General features: G+C 41.2%; 1 protein-coding gene across 5 annotated transcripts in view; it reads left to right on the top strand.

Annotated features, from left to right (window-relative positions):
- The window catches only part of dnajc24 (DnaJ (Hsp40) homolog, subfamily C, member 24), a 106699-nt gene that overhangs the window by 33941 nt on the left and 49986 nt on the right, over positions 1 to 22772 (top strand). For all 5 annotated transcript variants that reach the window (XM_068046600.1, XM_068046599.1, XM_068046603.1 and 2 more), the window contains one exon: positions 14867 to 15005. In XM_068046600.1, the coding sequence (XP_067902701.1) occupies positions 14867 to 15005 (139 nt within the window). The remainder of the gene's footprint in view (positions 1 to 14866; positions 15006 to 22772) is intronic.

Below are 22772 nucleotides of genomic sequence, written 5' to 3'. Positions count from 1 at the left end.
GCGACATGAAATCGTGTGACATTGATCACAAGTCGTGGGAGTCAGTTGCCAGCATTCGCCAGAGCTGGCGGGCAGCCATAAAGACAGGGCTAAATTGTGGCGAGTCGAAGAGACTTAGTAGTTGGCAGGAAAAAAGACAGAGGCGCAAGGGGAGAGCCAACTGTGCAACAGCCCCAACAACCAAATTTCTCTGCAGCACCTGTGGAAGAGCCTGTCACTCCAGAATTGGCCTGTATAGCCACTCCAGGCGCTGCTTCACAAACCACTGACCACCTCCAGGCGCGTATCCATTGTCTCTCGAGATAAGGAGGCCCAAAAGATACAGCTAATAGATGTACCCTTTTCTCTGTCACCTGTGCAAGACCATGGGAGATTCACTAGATCTTAAAATATATACGCACAAGGGTTGTTTATTCAGCAATTTATGCTAATTCAGCTATGTGTTCCTTGACTGTTCAAGAGGCACATTCCTCCTGCTATTCTCACCTGCTCTCACAAATGCCATTTGGCATTGTTTTTTGCTACCCAAGCCTTGGATTTGGGTGTTATCCTGTGCATTGCTGTCTAAAATTGATCAGCGATTGCAACTTCGCGTCAATCCCCAACATCACTCTGCTATTCATGCACTTTGGGGTATTTTACTACTTTCAAGGTGCTGTATATATACAAGTGGTTGTGGTGGTTGTTATACAAAAGAATTACAAACCCACGTGATTCAGAGGCACCCATACTTGCCTTTCATTCTCCTGCCCCTGCCCCCACATTTCAGAACTGTCCTCTTTCTCCAGGTTACATGTCGTGATTTATTATTTATGTAGTATTGTAGGGTGAGTGTAACACATCTCCATAAAAATCTTTTCAAATCATTGTAATCAGCTGTGCGTTCTATTCCTCAGCAGTAGAAAGGAAAAGAAAGAACTTGCATTTATATAGTGCTTTTTTTACAACCTCACACTGTCCCAAAATGCTTTTTGAAGTGTAGTCACTGTTGTAATGTAGGAAACGTGGCAGCCAATTTGTGCACAGCAAGCTCCCAGAAGCAGCAATGAGATAACAACCAGACATCTGTTTTTTTAGCGATGTCAGTTGATGACTAAATATTGTCCAGGAAGAACTCCCCTGCTCTTCAAAATAGTGTCGTGGGATCTTTTACATCCACCTGACATCTCATCCATAAGACATTTAACATCTCCTTCATTAGACAGCACTTCTGACAGTGCAGCACTCCCTTGTATTGCATTGGAGTGTCAGCCCAGGTTTTGAGCTCAAGTCTCTGGATGGGTCTTGAACCCACATCCTTCTGACTCAGGCAGGAATGCTACAAATTTTGTTTGCTAATGCTCCTGTGAAACGCCTTGGGACTCTTTACTGTTAAAGTCGCTGTATAAATGGAAGTTGTTGTTCTACTGCTACTAGTCTTGTAAAATACCTCAAGCAAATTGAAGTTGTTGCTGTTCCATATTGTACATATAAAAGTAAACAATCATCTAAACAGTTCGCACATTTTTTAAAAAACCTCTGCTTTTCAGAATGCTCAAGCAAACATACCAAGCATGGTATGCTCTCACACCTAGTGAGAGCATGATACATTATTTAAATATCTGTGATCTTGACTGCAGGCAGTATTGTCTGTTGACAGATTAGCAAGCCTACAGTATGTGTGTCCATGTGTTAATTGGCATAAGCACTATAGTAGTGCCTGATTTATGGTGTTTTGTTCAAGCAAATGAGCCAAATGTAAACAGTGGTTAATGATCACAAGGTTTGATGAGTAGCTTTCTGCCTTTTTGATAATTTTAGACCATTTTCCCTATGCATACCACATACATTACTGCAAGCTATAGAAATTGCTGCTAGAGGGCAGAATTCGATTTGATTTAGGCAGCTACAGCTCAGCAGCTGTACTTCAACCGTAATTCTTGCCTTGTTAAAACGAGCCTGTTTTAACCCTTTTGAAGATTCTAGCAGTGTTTTTGCATCCAAATAAGATTTTAAAATACATGCATCTTGGAATACAATCTAGATATTTTCATTGTTTCATGGTGTGCATCATCTGTCATATATCACAACATATTCCTTCATTTATACCTCATGTAACTGAGCGTAAATATCTACACCTGTTTTCTAATTATTTAAAGAACTTGAATTTGTAATGTCCCTTCTCCAGTCTCTGCTTCACATCCAATCATTTACTGTTCTGTAAGCAAACACAGACTTTCTGTAAGCCGCAAGGAACCGTGGACAGTGATAAGATGAAAAACTAGTTAATCTAGTTATTGGTAAGCGAGGTTGAGGCAGGAGTGTTGGGCAGCGCACTAAGGAAAGCTCCCTGCTCTTGAATAGTACCATAGGATCTTTTACTGTCCACCTAATCAAGCAGGCAGGACCTGGATTTAATGGATCATGTGAAAGAAAGAACTTGCATTTATATAGCTAGTTTCGCAACCGTGGGATGTCCCAAAGTGCTTCACAGCCAGTGAAATACTTCTTGAAGTATCGTCACTGTTATAATGAAGGGAAACATGGCAATGTTCTTTGAGAATTCTGTGTGGGGGTTAGAAAATAACATTTGTAGTTATCAGCTATAACAGGGTAGATCTATTCTACAGAACAGCATTTTGAAACAAATAGAACAATGTTGGGCATCAGATGCCCTTTTTTTGAAGGCGTCCTTATTTTCAAAGTGGCCATTGTATTTACAGTTAAAAAAATTCTCGACAATCTTGAAGAACCAGTTGAGATTATGACCAGTACCAAAAGCTACAACAATACTAAGAATTTAGAAGCAGTTACAACAACAAAACTGGTCTGCCATGTACAGTAGAAGCTGTTTCTAATGACTGTCTGAGGTGGCAGCCAACTGTGGTGTTGGGTGTGTATGCATCATCTAGGTCCTCATGGCTTCGGTGCATGCACGTCTTCTGGGCCCACATGGTGTCGGTTGTGTCCATGGGGTCAGATGTGTACGCATCTTCCAGCTTGCATTGTCAAGCAGGCTGCATTTAGAATCGGACCACGGTTGCAGATGTGACTTTTAACGCCAATACCTGCATGAACAAAAAGGAATCCAGTAACAATCCATTGATCATCACAGTCTTCAGAGTTTGAACATCTTGCAGTGTGACATCCGACAGTGTGCCATATTTTAAGTTCTAAAAAGGGCTTGATGCATTGAAGGCTGTCTGTAGTTCATAATTTGTGAGTGTCTGTAGTTTTAGAGTGTCTCTTCTATACTTTACAATCTAAGTTACTTGGGACTGCCTAATGTTTGTTTTCTGAGAGCATCAGGTTTCACAGTAGTGGCCAATTTTTAATGTTAACCATAGTTCAGTTGGTTGCACTCTCGCCTCTGAGTCACAAGATTCCGGATTCGAGTCCCGCTCTGGGGCTGCAGTACAAAAATCAAGGCTGGCACAGCATTGCTGAGGGAGTGCTGCACTGTCGGAGGTGCTGTCTTTCAGATGAGATGTCAAACCGTTGCCCCATCTGCCTGCTTGGGTGGATGTAAAATATCACATAGCACTGTTTGGGAGAAGAGCAGGGAAGTTATACCTGATATCCTGGCTAATATTTATCCCTCAAGCAACATCACAAAAACAGACTATCTGATCATTATCGCATTGCTGTTTGCGACAGTTTGCTCTGCAAATTGACTGCCATGTTTCTGACAATACAGTAGCAACTACACTTCAAAAATACATCTCAAAAGCACTTTGAGATGTCTGGTTGTGAAAAGTGCTATATAAATGCAAGTCTTTCTTTAAATCTTTTTGAAATGAATGGGAGGTTAATCTGATCAGTTATTTAACCCTTTTTATAAAATGCTGTTCGAGTATCGAGTTTTCTTGCAACTTTCTAAATCTGCTTTTGCTCTAACAAGACTGCAAATGAAAACACTAATTTTCTTGATTAAAATGGGTACGCAACTGCTCTGATGGAGCAATGAACACACTCCAGTATTCGTAGCCATTATCTAGCACCGTGCTGGCACACAAAATCAGCCTCTTGTGTAGGCTTTTGACAAACAGCTTACATTGGACATTGGTTATAAGGAATACGGCAGTACTTGATTTCTATCTGATTTGTTGCATACTGATTTTTTTTTGTCAATAACTAGTCACAAATATTTTTGCAATGCATGGTATTAAGAAAAAATTCTAATGCTAGTTTTGCAACTAGAGGAGCAAATGCCTTTGTATTAATTGCAGTATTTTGATAGACTAGGAAGCAACAATTCATTTGAAGACTCTTGCTGTAATCCTGGAGAGTTTGGGAGAGAGGTGGTCAGACAAAACAGCCTTCATGTCTTTAATTATTGGTAATTAGTTTGGTGGCCAAAGGGGAAGGCTCAAACAAGTATGGATTAATCTAAGTGGATAATAAGCTTCACTGTCTTTTTAAAAGCTACACTCTTTCACAGTACAATCATACAGTCCTATTTTATCTTTAGGTATCAGGATCCAGAAGTGCTTTCTTGCTTGTCATGGGCATTAGGTGGCAGTAGTGTGATATTGTTGGATTCTGAAGCATCCCCAGTTTCTGCATTTCTAGGCTTGGTAAATTGTCATCATCCGGGTGAATCAAGAATATAATTTATTAACTACCTTGGATTAGGAATGAAAGAAGCCGCCTACTATAGTTGCTGTGCATGCCAAATATTAGATATGCCTCCTTCTGATGCAGGTTACGGGCTCTGATCAGTTGGTGGCTTGTTTCATGATTATCTTGGCATTTCTTTGTGTTTTGAAATGAACAGTGCATGACAGCAGTTTAATTCTGGTGTAGAGAGGTTATCAATGTATAAAGACATTTTATCACCAGTTCTGAACTCTGCAAGGATATCCTTGGGCTTCAGAGTCTACAGCAGCCCAATGTCAGTACATTAAGTTGTGCATTAACCCTGCTGTTGATTTTAATGTAGGACTACAGCCTCCTGTTGCAAATTAAGATGCACCATAAGGGCTGGCTAGCACAAGGCAGGTAGTTATTGAAATGAGCTTTATAAAAGCCAAAATAGACTTTAAACCAAATCAATAACCACTCCATGAAGCTTATTTCTCTTCTAATTTTTCTCTGTTTTAGGTCCCATTGTGTTTCACACTGTAGTCTGCTTCTGCTATTATTGCTCTTAAACTAGCTGCAGGGAGATGAGAGATGGTCTAAGGGTGTCCTCCAATTTACTTTCTTTCCTTCCTTTCTTCCCTCCCAAGGAGAACTGCACAGCTTGCTTTCTTCTCTTTCTCACCATTTCAAAACAAAACACAGCACATTGAGTTTTGGAACTCACTGTGTGAGCAATTCTGGCTAGTTTTTCCTACTGTACCGGCATCGTCATGCCAGTTTTCAACTGGTTATCGTGACTTGTTTTTTGAGGGCAAGTGCCTACTTTTAAAGCTGGAACTTAGCCTGTTCTGGTAAAGGATGGAGGTGCAGAGAGATTGGATGTCCAAGACTGGAAAGGTGGAGGACGTTGGAAAAGGCATAAATGTAGGTAGGAAGAGACTGGACAAGGGGAAAAGAATAGAGTCAAGATGGGAAGAAATCAGTTCTGTTTGGCAAGAACAGGCTGAAATAATGGATCTACCAAGGCAGTCCTGTTTGTGTATCTTGGAAGGAAAGTAGAAATGGGTTGTTTGAAGTTGGGGGACTATGAGGTTGGAGGTCATGGAGGAAGATCTTCAGAGGAGGTGAGGCCATTGACAGCCTTGGAAGCAATGGCTTGATGTTTGGTAGTGGGTTATGGTTTTGGGGGAAGTGAGAGGTTGGAGGAGGTGTTAGGGACTTGGCGTTCAGCTTTTGCTAGGTAGAGGTCGGTTCGCAAAACAACAACAGCCCAACAGCAGGTTTGATGACAATGTTGAGGTTGGAACTGAGCGAACAGAGTGCTGCAAGTTCAGCGGTTAGAGTTAGTGAACAGAGCGAGAAATTGGGATGGCTGATGCGGCGGGTAGGCTCCTGACCAAAAAAGTGGGCAAGGAGCCGAAGGTAACGGAAGAGAAGCTCAGCTTTGTGCCCGATCTCGAAATTCATTGAGGTGGGGCATATGGGAATAAACCTTTGCTGAGGACTGATCAGTTGGGATCAGAAAAGGGAAGATCCGAGGGGATCACGAAAACACAAGAGGTGAGATTGGAAGATGAGATGGAATCAAAGGAAAGTGAAGGGGAAGAAGCATCCATGAAACGTAACTGCGTATTAGGGCAGCTTTGAGATAGTGAGTCGGTGCTGCTGAAGAGAGAGGTCAAGAGTGTGCATGTGGTAGTGCATGGCATTGAGCGTGGATCTCGGGATGTGATGAGAGCAGTTGTTCAAGGAACGCTGAATATCCAAGAGATATCTGTGATTGTGAGTGGATCCGAAACATGAAGGGTAGAATTTCAGTTGGAATCCACGTGGAATAAGTCGGAGCTGGAGCCAGAGACGGTTGCTGAGGGAAGAGATGTGTCTGTGAAAGTGAATTTTGGTAGAAGTGTTAACTTTGTCTCCCTCTCTGTCCACAGATGCTGCCAGACCTGCTGAGTATTTCCAGCATTTTCTGTTCATTTTATTTCCAGCATTGACACTGCCTTTCAAGAGAAATAGGGAGGACCAGGGCTTCCTGTAGACCCTTCTTAGTATGGTTCTGATGAACTGTGCCCATGCTAAAATTGGCATTCACTTAGTGCCATTTATGAATCAGAATTTGGGACAGGGACTACTTTAGATTTCAGTCAGTACTTCAAGTACTTGCCTATTTATAACGTAACCTTTTTCAATTGAGCGATCTACTGGATCAGATTTTACACTATTTTCATGTATATTTCACTGTTAATTTTAACAGTCTGTATGTTTCCACTTCTGTTCAAACCTGTGAAATTAGCAAACCCAGCTTGTGATAGACAAAAATGTAGAACTGCAAAATTGTGATTGAAATTCCCAACACAATAATATGAATAATCAATTTAAATGTGAGGAGCCTGAGCAATTGACACCGTGCTTATATTTTTCTGCAGTTAATTCATAGCCGAATAAATGTGGACTTGCAGGTTTGGCATGCTGGTGGATAATTTGCAGAGTTTTACAATGACAGACCCTATTCTTGGAGGGTGTACAGTACTTTTCAACTGTTATAAAGATTCTGAATTTTTAATGTCATTTATCATCAGAGTGGGGATTTGTTGGGGCAGAATAATTCCTGAAGCGAGGTGTTTGTGACAAATATTTACTTTTTGAAATATTCCTTCTTAGGATGTGGACAGTGCTTGCAAAGCCAGCATCTATTTCCCATTCTTAGTTGCCCTGAGAAGGTGGTGGGCTGCCACCTTGAACTGCTGCACTCCATATGGTTAGGGTTCCTACTGTCGCAGTTTCATATAACTGAGTGGCTTGCCAGGTCACCTTCATCGGACTGTTAAGAGTCAATTACATGGTGGTGGCACCTCCACGAAGAGTATATTGACATACTTTGTGTGTCATATAATTTCTAGAAGCATGGTAAGAAAGTACTGAATGGGTCACCAGAATTCAGCATGCTCTGATTAATATAACAACATTTGAAAACTTGGATACTCCCTTATAATGTTGTTTTAGAGTTTTAATTATCTGCTTCATCTGCTCCTCAGTGTAAAACTTCTGGCTGGTGCAACTGACACTCCTAAGCTTAAACTCTATTTAATGGGCAGGTAATTAAGTAATTGATTTTATAGTTCAGAGAATGGAGTACAATATCTAATAATGAATGATAAAGTGTGGGTGTCTTTTTAACTTATTTTATTCTTGAACCGCAGCAGTCTGTGTGCTTAAGGTACTCCAACAGTGTTATTAGGTAGGAGTTCCAGGATTTTGACCCAGTGATGATGAAGGAACAGCAATATATTTCCAAGTCAGGATGGTGTGTGACTTGGAGGGAAACTTGCAGGTGGTGGGGCTGAATCTTACCAGCCCTCTGGAAACAGCAGGGAGGTGGGAGGGGTCGTAAAATGGCCGTGCAAGGAGTCAGAAGGGGAGCCCGACGTCTTATCACTGTCACGCTGTCAACGGCGGGGCCAGCTGCAGTGCAGTTGCCTGCCGACTGCAGGCGAGTGGCCAATTAAACCAATTTACTGGCCAATTAATGGCCACTTCTCATCCCCTTGGCATTTTACTGGTGCGGGACAGTGCGCCGCTGCATGGGGAGACCGTCGGATAAAATGTGGCTGTCATCTAGCGGGTTCCCGGAGCAGTGGTGGGGTGGTGAAGGGTGTCCCTTTATGGCCGCTCCATGGCCCACAGAGGGGCCCTCTGCGGCAATGGCTGTCCCTGCAGCTCTGACATCACCCCTCTGTCATCGGGGCCTGCCTGCCTGGCCCAGGCACAGTTATTTTAAACAAGTCTTACCTGGCCTTCGAGGGTGCCTCAACTTGGTGGCACCCTCATCTTCTTGCAGCCTCAGCAGAAGCCACCTCTGATTGGACCGGCAGCTCTAAGAGGTAGGCTGCAGTCCATAATTGGATGGCGGTCCAGGTGACAGCCTCTTAATTGGTTGCCGTCGGTAAAATCCTGCCTGTGGTGTTCCGTGCATTTGCTGCCCTTGCCCTTGTCCTTCTAGCTGGTAGAGGTCGTGGTTTGGGAGGTGCTGTCGAACCTTAGAACTATTGGAAGAAGAGCCATCATTCCTCCCTCAACCACGGTCAAAATTTGTTGAACATCTCAATGGCCATGTGGGGCTTTGCCGTACACAAAATGTACACATACATATCTGACTGCACTGAAAAATGATTATTTGGTTGCACAGTGCTTCAATGTAACGGTGCTATATAAATGTAATCTCTTTTATAAACAGATCAAGGAATTGCACACATCCATTTGGATGTGGAAGGAAGCAGTCCAAGTAATTAACCTTTTTTGTAATGCTGCTTCTAATCTTGGACAGGTACAGTTACCTTGTGACCTTTACAATAGTTTGTTCTTTCAGCAGTTAACAGCCAACACTGCTTGGGGAATACTGGGGCACCACTTCAGTGTTATTAATTTGAAAGAATGATCAATTAATGAAAGAAAAGCATGGAAGTGTTGACAGGACATTGGTTCATCTGGCCCCAATTAGGTACAAAGTGCCCACCGAGAAAGAGGTGCAAATAACTGACATGCACATTTCACAAAAACAAGTCCTATTTTTGCACTATATATTTAACTCTGTTTTGGAATGCTTTCATTATTGCATAGCTAATAAATATCATTTTTCCTTAATTTTCTTTTGGGCCTCACCATTTCTGCAGTTGCACAGTATGATGGGTTCTGCTCAGAGCACTTGCTAGTGGCTCATCACATATTGTAACGAGATAAAACTGTTTTCATATGTTGCGAGACCTGTGCTAGTGTGGCCCAAAGCTTGACAAAGGGTTGCGATCTGCATGCCAAACCAATTTAAAAATGCAACAACAGTGGTAACCTGAGAGATTGCATTCGAGCAGTATGGAGCTGACTGTACTGGAGCAGCTCACATGCAATGTAAAAGCAGCTTCATTTTAAAAAGATTGCAATCCCCAAGTAATTAATTTTTGTATCATCAGCTGTTTGAATTCAATAATATTCAGGTGTGTATTTTACATAAACTTGTATTCCCTGGAATTTAGTAGGATAAGGGATGATTTGAACTAAGTTTTCAAGAAATAAGGGGAACTGATAGGGTAAGTAGAAGAAAGTGTGTACTGCTTGTTGGGGAGTCTAGGACAAGGCAACATGGCCTAAAAATTAGTGGGCTTTCAGGAGTGAAGTTTGGTAACATTTCTACACACAGAGCGTTAGAAATTTGGAACTCTCTTCTGATAACGGCAATTGATGCTAGGCCAATTGTTAATTTTAAAACCGAGATTTTTGTTAACCAATCAAAGGTATTGGATAGGCTGTGTTTGCTGACAGCGCAACCACTAGGTGGTGCTGCAATGGCACATGTGCAAATGCAGCCTTTGCCACTAAAATGTCACAGTTTGCGTCGTCAGGCAGCTGCCAGGACTAAAGATGGCGCTGCTCAAATAATCACACGAAGGCAACACATGGCAGCACACAATGGCCGGAGGGAGAGAGCGAGCGAGCAGGGAGGGAGGGAGTGAACGAGTGGGGGGAGAGAGGGAGGGAGGGGGAGCGAGGGGCAGGGGGAGGGAGTGAACGAGCAGGGGGGTGTGTGAATGGAGGGAGGGAGTGAATGGGGGGGAGGGGGTGAGCGAGTGTGCAGGGGGGAGTGAGCAAGTGGAATGGAGGGAGGGAGCGAGCGGGAGTTGGGGGGCGGGAGCGGGGGGGAGGGAGCGGGCAGGGGGGTGCGGTGGAAGAGATCTTTGGTTGCGCTCTCCCCGCTTCCCCACTGCCGGTCTCTGCCAGCATTACGCGATGACGTCATCTGCGTATGCACCAACCAGTCCTGGCAACACGGATGTAATGCATGTGCAGAGAGTAGGAGACAATCTGCGCCAGTGCGCAGTTTGGCGCAGTCTGATGACGTCAGCTACCGGCTGCGTTGTCAATAATCACTTTGGATTGGATATGGGACAAAGGAGGGTATATGGATTTGGGTCACGGATCAGTCGTGGTTATTGTGCCTGCATGTAATACAAACTACTTGCAGTGTTTGCAATCGATCATTTGGTTTGGAAAGGGATTATTTGTTGGGCTTGGGTTGTGTTGTGTTTTTAAATCTTCAAATTTACCTTTTGGAAGCTTTTTTTTTTGCATTGTTTATTTCTGCTTTTCCCCCCAGTTGCTAACTAAGTTATCACTGTTGGTATCAGTGGAAGTAAAGATGAGGGTGTTTGTAAAGTGAAGTGGGAATGGCATAAATTAATGGATGAGGGTGTTGAGCAGGTGTTGGTATGTGATAACTCTTGAAGAATTTAGACTTGCCAAAGTGAACCTAAATGATCTGGAAATTGAGGGATCGATATCAACATTTTCCAACGACGCAGAATTGATGACGGGTATAGCAAATTGCAACAGATCTTGCAGTCTTGCACTAAGACTTGAATCAGTATCATGAGCAAATAGGTGACAGATGCAGTTCAATGTAGAAAAAAGTGCAGTAATGCACTTTGGAAATAAGGAAAGGAAATGCATTTTAGAATTCTAATGGCGTAGAGACGCAATGGGTCCTTGGTGTCCAGATGCGTAGATAGCTACTTTTTTTTAAAAAAGTAAACACTTTCCTTGGTTTTGCATCTAGAGGCATAGAATACAAAGGCAAGCAGGTTATGTGAACTTAATGCAAGACCTGGGTCTTCTGTATTGTTTTAGATGCCCCATTCGAGGAAAGAAATAAAAAGCGATAGAAAAGCTGCAGTATAGATTCACCCAAGATAAAGCCAAGGATGAAAGGTTACAGTTAAGAGGGCTTCACCTTAACTGAGGTTAAGGCATGGTTTGATAGAGGTCTCAAGATTATGAAAGGTGCAATAAGAAAAATAGCGTTGGATTGTTTCCACTGGTTGCCAAGGCTGTAATAGGCTATAAATTTAAAATGATCACAGAGAATTAAGAGAGATGTTGGGGGGCAAATAGTCCTGAGAGTTAGATTGTGGAATTCTCTGCCATGAACCATTGGTGAAACGTGCTTTAAATATGAATTAAATAGTTGCTTGATAAAGGGTAATATTAAAAGGAATGGGAGCGAGCAAGAGCAGATATAGATAGCTCATGTGACAAAAAACAAGGCTTGATGATCCAAAAGGCCCGTTTTTGACCTGGAACATTCTAGGCTTATGATTCTATATTGATCAAACAAGGTTGCCACAAAACTTCTCCAATTCAGTTTATTAGTTTTAGCTAGACGTGATGCACTATACGCAACTAATTACTTCATAATGCCACCATTACTGGTGTAATGTGAATCATGTAGCATAATCATAGGCATTTATTTCAATGGCATGAATGTTGCAGCATTAAGAGGACTATCCTTTATGTAGGACATGCGACAGGACTTGATGGTTTTATGAAAAATAAATTGCAGTAATTTGGGGCACTGCTGAGCTCATGAATGCGAGGATAGTAAAGCGCATCATACGATTCACAATCAGCAGGGAGTACTTCTGGTACACTGATGCTGAACTAGTGAATGCAACAGTGATTATTACGGAGACTTGACATATCTGTGGGGCTCATGGAGAGATGTTGTGATGAAATGGTTCGGATTGTTAAGATCACCATTTCCGTTGTGGCAGCCCAAGATATCGCCTGATTAAAGAACCAGGATGCTGTTATGGGTGTCTGAAGGCCAGCAGATGCAGGTCCTATAGTTCCAGAGACTGGGTGCATGTGGCCTGGTTCAGAGAGAGGGAGTGGTTTTATGATGTGAATCAGATCCTAGGAAATGGATGACTGCTTTTTGGATATAAGGTTATTGTGCTGGAAATCTAGAGTCAGGACTTGGGAGTTAAATTATGAGGACTGATCGCATAAACCTGCTTTGTATTCCCTTGAATGTACAAGATTGAGGTGTTTAAGATGATTAAAGAATTCGATAGGGTAGTTAGAGAGAAACTATTTCTTCTGGTAGGTGAATGCAGAACAAGGGGGTATAATCTTAAAATTAGAGCTAGACCATTTAGGAGCAAACTCAGGAAGCACTTTTTCTACACAAGGTATTGGAAATCCCTGTTCCTCTGTCCAAACATGAAAAATATGTACCTTAACTCCAATTGCCCACCTTTGGTCCATATGATACTCTTATTTAATAAAAATGTATCAATCTCAGTTTTGAAGGTGTTAAAGTTGGCCCTTTTAGGTTTGTTTCATTGTGATACTTCAGTTGAACTACCAATTTTACTTGGCAAGCTGGGAAAATGGTAATTTGCCCAATGCCCTTTTCTAGATACCTCTGTCTCTTCCCCCACCTCCTGACTGCCATAATCTGGTGCAGCTTCTTCCCGATGGTGCACTAAAAGACGATTTGGGGATGGTGGTTTCTCCACGTTACTTGTGCTCTGAGTTTGGTCAGTTTTCGCTGCTTATAAAGTGTTGGCTAGTATAAGCCAACAAAATGACCAAGTGCATTAAGATTATGAAAATGGCCATTCTATGAATATTATGGGAAGCATTCATTATTCTAAAATTCTATTGTTCATATGGGTTAACAGGTCCTTTGCCCATGTTGAAACAAGTCATTAGTGCTTGCTACTGACAGAGGCAGGATTTACATAAACAGTAAAAAGTAGAATGGTGTTCTGGAGGCATTGATGGAGTGCTTGGATACTTAAAATGGTTTTCTGCATAAAACTGAATCATGTCATTGACCACAAAGCCCTGCACCGTTAATGAGAACTTTATGATTTACAAAGCAAATCCTGTCACTATTGGGTTAACTGATACCATTATAAAGTTTTGGATTTTCCTTTTTATTGTAACCTGTGAAAACCAAATAAAGAGCTAATTAGGACTGGCAGATGAAACTCCCATTGCTCATCTGAGCTTTCTTAAACTTGGGCAAAATGTGATTAAAGCATTTCATTATTGTAATGTGTGGGTGCTGTGATAAGACAGTTACTGTCCGTGACAGCTGAGGTAGTAAAATTGCATAGAAAAAGGAATGTAATCATATAGTAAGAACTCAAAATGGGTTTGTTGAGTTCAAAGGTAACACTGTTTTTAAAAACCTTGACACTTGCGCTTTGTATTATGAAACTCAAGTCTGTACTTTTTAAGAATCAATATAATCCTGCTTACATGAAGTCTGTGTATTTAGTCTTACGTACAGTGCTCAATACCTTTCAGTAAATTGAATCCTTACCTTGATCACAAAAGAAGTGTTTAGTGGATTACAGAAGCTTAAACGTTTACTAGCAGATGTGCTCTTGTTTTAATTAAATGCTACATAGGTACTTCTACAATAAAAGAGGACTAAGAACCATGAGTTAAATGTCAAATGAGAGGTGCTCCAAGACAGCAACCTGTTTGTAGCAAGCCTTTTTTATTATTACATTTAAAAGGACTGAAATGCTCTTCAGACAAGAGAAAGTCAAGCACCATTTACGTTGTCTAATACTACATTTTAAAGTGCATAAAGTACAGCTGGTAATTAATTTAGTGGGATGTAGATAAGGAGACCACACTCTGTTTTAATTAGTGGTGTTCTCTCAAATGTAATACAGTACATGCAGAGTTTTATCATTGCAGTGAAAGATAGACTTTTCATCTGGTTTCACCCTGCTAATGTCAGACCCCATCAGGAGCTATAAGATGTGATATTAATAGGGTGAAAGACAAAATAGGCTGGACTTCTTATTTATTGCTATGAAACTAATTGTAAACTGACAGTTAAAGAATCTCCCTGTGTTGGGTTTTCAACCCAATATAGCAGAAGTAGGATTTCTTTATAACCACCTATTGCATTTATAATTGTTTTTCTGCATTATCTGTTAGATAAACAAAATGCATTCCTGCCTTGGGTATAAGTGCTGTCTGAATGCACTCAGATGCTGACTGTTGGAGTTGTATTTACCCATATTTACTGAATTTTTAAAATATAGTGTGTTTTGTTGAATATTATAAATTTTTGAGCAGCTGCACATTTAACTTGTGTATTTTTTTCTCATTCGCACATCCCTGCCCCCCCCCTTTTTTTTTTTGTTTCTCATTCTTCCTGTTCACAACATCTCTTGGTAAATTGTCCATAATGCCAACAGCAAATTATCCAGAAAATGCTGTCGGAGCAGGCTGTGACATCGATGTCTGTGACTCCTGTGGTTTAATTAACCTGGCTGCAGTCTCTGGAGCCCAACAGTCTTGACTGGTATTCCTGACTACCTCGCTTTCCGCTACCCTCCCCAAAACAAAATCTGAGCTATAGTATTGATTATTTTTTTCACTGTTAACTTTTTTTCTCTCCATTTTCTACCCCCCCCCCTCCCCTTTTTCTGATTGGCAGTATCATCCGGACAAACAGAGTGCAGATGTGCCAGTGGGAGAACTTGAGGAGCGCGTACAGAGGTTCATCGAAGTTGATCAGGCGTGGAAAATACTAGGGAATGAAGAGACAAAGAGAGAGTATGACCTGCAGCGTCGTGGTAGGTTCTGCCGAGGAGCTTTGTGAAGGCAGCAGCTTTCTAAGTCATCAATTCAGTATCACTTAAATTAAAAGAGGCTTCTCGAGTAGATCAAATCAATAAATTATTTATGTGTAATTATGATGAGAGCAACCTTCTTGCTGCATACTTTTACTGAACCTGCTATGTGGGTTTATTTTTATGCATTTGTTCTCTCTTTGCTAACTCCAAATTCAGTATTTAACCTAATTTGCAATTGCCGAAATTCTTGCTATATTTTTGTGTATTCTTGAAAATGAAATAGAATTCAACATAATCTATGGATAATGGTTTTGAATTATACTGTTGTATGGAGAACTCTAGATGAAAGGACAAAATATTTTCTTTATTATTCAGGATATTTGCTGGAACATTAGTTGGCTATGAGGGAGGTTAAATCTAGATTCACTAAAGACATTAACTAGGCATTCCCAGCATGCACTTCCTTTCTGCTGATAAAATGTCTTCTTAAAGCATAGGCAGACAGTTGTGAGAAAGAGGAGGGAAAATGTAGGTCAGGTCTGTCACAGATGGGCTGCCGTTACATGATGTGATAGCTCGTCTTCTCTTCTGGCCCCAGGACAGGGAACCCTCAGCCTTCCATTATAGCCTTCAATAAATGTATATCTTCCCTACACAGCTAATGGGGGAGGGGGGAGAATAAAAGTCAATATTTGTGAGCTGCCTGTGGGGAAAACGCTCAGCCATTCTCTGCAACACACTCTCGTCCAAAATTGATGTGAAGACACCATCACTTTTCAATGTGTCTGATGAAGACACACTGCATCTGCATCCAGTTAGTGACTCCTCCTATTCTGCGATGGCATAGTGTTGAATCTTTCCCTATTGCAATGATTTTTAGGCCCCTGCTGTTATGGTTATGAGCTAAATTTCTTTCTCATTGGCACCACAACCCCTCAACCTCCTACACACCCCAAAGGAAATTCAGTTCTGTTCTGTCATTGTGCCTGATTTCAATGTTTTGTTTTAATGATTTCCAGAATATTGCAATCAATCTTGCATCTAATATTACATGCAAGACGTTATTAAGAGTTATGCGTGAGCTGCGCTCTATTTAAAAGAGTAATTTATTAATAAATCTGTGTTTAAAGCAAGTCTCCAAGTACCAGTGTGTGCTGCAGAATTGCTTTTCCTTAGGAAACAGGAGCATTTGGTTCAATCTTGTAAGATTATTTTAGCTCCTTCTTTCCCACCTCAGGGTTTGGAGGTATCATTCAATTGGATTACATTGAATTAAGGGGCATCTTTTTCACATCAGATCGGCCCAATTGAGAACTTCAAGTTAAAGTGAGGCCAGATTGTGAGACCTTCATTCAAACCTATGGCTGGGCACCAATCAGATCACCCCACATAATTATCTTACTTCTGCATCAGATAAAACACCTTTAATATAAAACTCAATCTGTTGATGTACAGATACCTTCCTTCTGCAAATTACTGTTCAATCAATGCTACCAATCGACCTGTATCATTAATGATCCTTTTGATTTGTGTATTAGAATCAGAAAACCTGGTACTTGAAGGGAGTGATTCCATACAGCTACTGATGGTATAAACAGTTACATTTTATCAAAAATAACCAGCAGAATCTTCAACACCCATTTGATTGCCTGTTGGCATCTTGCAATTTAAAAAAAAATTTTAAAAAACAGATCAAGCATGCACCTTTAGCGTATTCCTCTATCCAATTTCCATTATTTCAGGGAATGCACCGTAAAACACTTGAATGTAAACAAGCTATAGCTCGAATGTTTCCATGGATGTGAGAGCAAGTCATGCCCATGCTCTTTTTTATCGCACAGTTGTATGTTGTAAGGCTGTACAGATATTATACCTACTACTTTAAGTCATAAAAGGTGAATGCATTTCTGTAAATATATGTAGGAACATGTTCTTGTATCTGACCAGGATATTGAACCCTCGGCTATTGGATCTGTTTATCTATTTAGTTATTAACAAATGATTGCCAGAGTGACTGGGATGTTGTTGTAAAGTTAGAGGCGCTCTTGATATTACTGTGGCCTGTTAATAGCCTCACAGGAGCAGTGTTATGTATCTGGTGCTTCTAAAATGGGAATGGATCTATTTATTATTAAGATTGTAACTAAGATGACCCAAAAATGGGTGAGAATGTTGCTGACTTCATTGATTCAAATCATCCAGTTTACATTCTTTCAAAAAAGTGGTTGGTATTTCTATTGTTTCCGCAGTGGCTCTTCTCAGTAGCAAAGAATGTTTTTGGAGTTGTCTTACTTTTCCTGGGAGTGAAAATAGCTGTCTCCCTTTTTGGGTGGTTGGGGGGGGGGTGCGGGGTGGGGGTGGAGAGAATGTAAAGCTTGTACAACAATGTCCTGATGGAGTTCTATTATCTACTCTGTTTTCACACTGGGAAGGGGCAGTCAGGAATGCGGTCCACTTTCCTGTTCATTTTGGCATTTGAGCCAGTGACTGCTGTCATTCGATCCTCACCCACCATCTGTCATTGGTTGAGAATTAAGAATGCCATCCAAGCTCTCTGCATGTGCCAGTGATGTCTTGCTTCTGAGTCCCCATGAATCCATTCTCTATTGTTGGTTCATTCCGCTTATAAGATAAACTGGAGTGGAATAACCGTAGTAATAACGTAGAAAGATCGTTTCCATAGCTATGCCCGAGTTAGTATGAAATTGGAAGATGTACACATGGGTAAAATGACAATGTTATTGCAAAACATTATGATCTGTACTTTGCAGGTAGCTTTACAGACACGCAAACAGATGGTAAATATCTTTACAAGCATATCTGACGGGCATGTTATGTACTTGTCTGTGACTGCTACAACATTAAATCGTTTAAAACGCAAGTAGGCTGTAGTCTATGTGTCTGATGGGATTGCTAGCAATGTAGGAGAGATGGGAGTATCTTGCTTTATTTATGACCATTTTATCGAGAAAAAACTGAGTTCCAATTTGAGGGAATGTATTCTGATCTTATTCCTTTTCAAATCATTTTGATCCCCTCCCCAAACTAGTGGTTATGGCAAGTCTGATGTCTGTTGGAACCAACATATTGACAGCAATAGATAAGTGCAGGTCTTTATCACAAGATTCTCCTCCAATCATATAAGAAACGTCTATTTATAAATGTCAGAGGCCGAAATGTGGCCAAGTTACTCCGTAAGGCATGCCTTTCAAGATAAATCATTTATTTTTGGGAATTTTCTTTCCTCGTGCCTATCACCAGCCATAATATTTAACCTCTGGTTTGTTGATGAAGAATTTCTATAGCATATGGACATATGCTTTTCAGGGATGCAGGTTTTAAACAAATATTTATGCTGTAAGGAAAGTATGTTTTAAAACTCAGATGCATTTACAAAGCTGATCTCAAAGTATTGTTGTTCCATTTTGTATGTGTTCCTTAAAAATTGGACAGTGCATTAATACTTGAGAATTATTTTAAGGTTTAGTTTGCGGGTAGCCCTCTAAATAAAGTAGCGCAGCTGGGGGAACATGTGCACTCCTGGAATTGTGAATGCCCCAGCAAGAGCCACAATAAAGCATTATTGAGCCAAGTCTCTAATAGTTATTTAATGTTATTCTCCAGTCTAAAAGGATCTCAATAGATTTTGCTTTTAATCCCCTTCAATTGCAGCCCCATAAACCTTAATGATGAGCCTTACAGTGTTTTCTCTGATCTGACAGTTGAGACAATAGAGCTGCACAATCACTCCACCTCTCTTTGTCAGATCAAACCCAGCAGGACAGGAGGTCACAGAGGCTTGTCCTTTTTGGCTATTTCAGGACTCTCTCAACAGCTTTCATGGGCTGTCGCATGAGAACACGGTGGTTTAGTGCTATCTTTATTTGGACCCACAGCTTTAAGAATGACTCAGTAAGAAACGTAAGTTTTTATTTTAGATTTACACCATCATATGGTAATGTGATTCAAAGAACCAACCAATACTCTTACAGATTCCAGGGCATTTCAACAGGTGATGACTTATATAAATGCAGAAAGATGAAACATTTAGTTGCAGTACAAATAATCTGATCATTTATATGTAGATTGGAATGAGATTTTTCTTAAATTGTGTTACTAGGACTGTATAACCACTTATTCAGTTTGACTTTTTCTTTCTTGAGACTATACATACATATCGTTTCCTCCCTCATTTTAATAGACAAACCTTATTCTGAACTTTCATTTGGACCTCAATGCCAAGTACCATCTGTAGCTGCAAGGCAATTTGGCAATTTTCCAGTGTTTTCCTTGAACTTGCTGCTAGGACTTACTTGAGAGTTACTTGAGCGAACTTTTCTCTTGCTAATCACCCCATCACACCCATATTTTCCTGACTGCATACATGAAATCAGGAACTTATAACTTGGAGAGGTACAAAAGGAAAGCAGTGTCCTGCCATTTCACTGGCTGCTTATTGCAAAACTAATCATTTGGGGTCAGAAAGGGATCACATTGATTGGAATTGATATGGTCACTGTATCATTTGTTTATTGTAAGCTATGGAAAAGAAATGGTTCACTGTTGGTAGCAAGGCACCTGCTTGGTTTTATCTGAGTTCAGTTTAGGAAATTCTTTCATGGATTGCTGGTGTCCATCCAACCAGTGGGAATGCTGGAATGGATTACGCCAGGGAAATTTGGTTGTTGTGGGTCTGCTCCAGCTTATTCACATTAGTATTTGCACCTTCTTTAGTGCAGGAGAGACCAACCTACAACTCTCGAGTCCTGGCATTTGGCCCTTGAAGGCCAGTCATCTCAGTCCTATTTTCCTTTATTTATTCCTGTATTTATTCTTTTGTGGCTTCTCCATTTTGAATTTTGTGGGCCTGGAGGTGCGGATAGTGCTGCTGCCTGACTGGGGATATATTATACATTAGAGCACTTCCATCTGTCAGCTCACCATCTTGAGCTGTGCACAAGTAATGGGATATTCATTTAAAGTTTATATGTGGTGTGTAGCTGAGTAGCCCACCATGTGAAATGTTTGGAGGGCCCTACTTTTAGAGTGTTCACTGGGCAGGTATGTTTGCTTTAATCTTTATCAAGTATTCAATTTTTATTACTTACTTTTTACTTTTTAAAACGTTTTCAACAGGAAAAGTAATTACTGTTGTCACTTGATAGTCTGTTTAAACCAATAATACCTGACCAGCAACATATATCCCCTACTCAAAGTTCAATAATGGATAAAGATGATATCTAAATATATTCTTTTAAAGTTACATCAAACCTCTTCTTATTTACCATAAATATGACATTCAGTTTCTCTCCCATCTCAGTTTGTACCCTCTCCAAACTCTTCTCCATAAGATCCACCTTCTGCTTCCTTGACCCTATTCCCACTGAACTACTGACTACCCAACTTCCCGAGCTGATCCCCATGCTACCTGATGTTGTAAATGATTCCCTCATCTCCAGGTATTGTTCCTTTCCCTTTCAAAACCCTGACTTCAAAAAACCTCTGCCCTTTCAATCTCCTACCATCCTTCCATCTCCAAGTCCTTGAAATGTGCTGTCGCGACCCAAATTCATGCAACTTCGCGTTTGAATCTCTCCAATCAGGTTTACGTCCTGCCATGGAAATAATGCTATTCAAATTCACAAATGACATCCTGTGTGACTGTGACCATGGTGCACTATCCCTTCTCATCTTCCTCACCTTCTTTGCAGCAGTTGACACAGTCAACCAAATCATTCTTGTCCAATGTAACCCCTTCATTATCCAGATGACTGAAACCATACTTTGTTCGTTACAGTTTCACCTAGCTAATCTTAGCCAGTGCACCTCCAGAAATGGTCCCTCTTCCTGCCAACGCACCATTATCTCTGGCGTTTCCCAAAGATCTGTCCGTGGCTCCCTCAACTACAGACTTGGTGACATTATCCAAAGACATGGGATCAGGGTCAACGTGTATACTGACAGCACTCAGCTTTACCTCTACACCACCTCTCTGGACCCCTACACTACCTCTGTATTGTCAGACTTCTTGTCCAACATTCAGAATTTCTTCCAGTTAAACAGTGGGAATACTAAAAGCAATGTTTTCAACTCCCAACATAAACTCTGTTTCCTTTCCACCAATTCCATCCCCCTCCCTGCCTACTGAATTGGGTTGAGTCAGACTGTTTGCATCCTATATGGCACCAAGCTGAGCTTCTGACCCCATACCCTGTCCCCATACGACCTACTTCCACTTCCTGCACTTCATGCCTGCTTCAGCCTATCTGCTACTGAAGCCCTCGAACATGCTTTTGACATCTCCAGCCTTGCTTATGCCAAAGCTCTTCTGCCTGCCTCACATCTCCTCTGCCCCCACCACTACCCCACCCGTAACCTTTAACTCATCGAAAATTGTGCTATCTCCGTCCGATACGCTATCCCAACAACAACAATGACTTGCATTTATATAGTACTTTTAACATAGTAAAACGCCCTAAGGTGATTAATGGGAGCATTATCAAAGACGATTTGAACTGAGCCACAAAAGGAGATATTAGGACAGGTTGGTCAAAGAGGTAGGTTTTAAGGAGCTTTTTAAAGGAAGGAAGAGAGACAGAGAGGTTTAGGGAATTCCAGAACTTGAGGACTAGCTCAGAGCTGAAGGCAGAGCCGTCAGTCATGGAGTGATTATAATTGGGGATGGGCAAGAGGTCAGAATTGGAGAACTGCAGAGATCTTGGAGAGTTGGTGGAAGTTATAGAAATAGGGAGGGGCGAGGCCACGGAGGTATTTGAAAATAAGGTCTTAAAATCGAACCATGACCACTCCTGTGCTCACACATGGGCTACCAGTCCCCGAATGCCCCCAAATGAAAATTCTCATTCCCCTGTTTTAATCCTTGAAGGCTTCCCCATCTCTGCTAACTCTCCAGCCCTACAACCCAGTGAGAACTCTGCATTCTTCTAACTCTGGCACCTGTGCATCACACACTGTCTTCACCCTACCATTTACAGCTGTGCCTTCAGTTGCCTCTGAAATTCCCTTCCTAGAATTGTTTGCCTTTCCACCTCTGTCCTTTAAAACCACCTTAAAATTCACCTTTCTTTTCCCAAGCTTTTGGTCACCCCTCCTGATAGTTACTTCTTTTGCTTGGTATCAATTTTTGTGGGATTGAGCTGTGTGAAACATCTTATGACATTTTACTATATTAAAGATGTTTTCATAAATGCAAGTTGTTGTTAACATTACTTATAAAACTTGCTTGAACTTTAGGAATTGGTAGAGGAATTCATAGTGTTTCAGCTCAGTTGTCCTGGCTGTAGTTCACTTTCAGTAGCAGTTCTTCCTTACCCACTTGTCGCTTAAAAAGGCCACTGTGTGGTGGAAAATAATCGAATTACCCACTATCGCCAGATGTGTAATGCAGTTGTAGTTTACTCTGACACTTAAATGCAGACCTCTTTAAAAGTTAGTTAATAAATAAAAATTCTATCTTTTTTTTATTCATTCATGGGATGTGGGCATCGCTGGCCAGGCCAGCATTTATTGCCCTTGAGAAAGTGGTGGCGAGCTGCCTTCTTGAACCGCTGCAGTCCATGTGGGGTAGGTACACCCACAGTGCTGTTAGGAAGGGAGTTCCAGGATTTTGATCCAGCGACAGTGAAGGAACAGCGATATAGTTCCAAGTCAGGATGGTGTGTGACTTAGGGGAACTTGCAGGTGGTGGTGCTCCCATGCATTTGCTGCCCTTGTCCTTCTAGTTGGTAGAGGTCACGGGTTTGGAAG

Source organism: Heterodontus francisci, chromosome 14 (assembly GCF_036365525.1).
Source record: "Heterodontus francisci isolate sHetFra1 chromosome 14, sHetFra1.hap1, whole genome shotgun sequence".
Taxonomy (NCBI): Eukaryota; Metazoa; Chordata; class Chondrichthyes; order Heterodontiformes; family Heterodontidae; genus Heterodontus; species Heterodontus francisci.
This window is presented reverse-complemented; position numbering and strand designations above follow the sequence as displayed.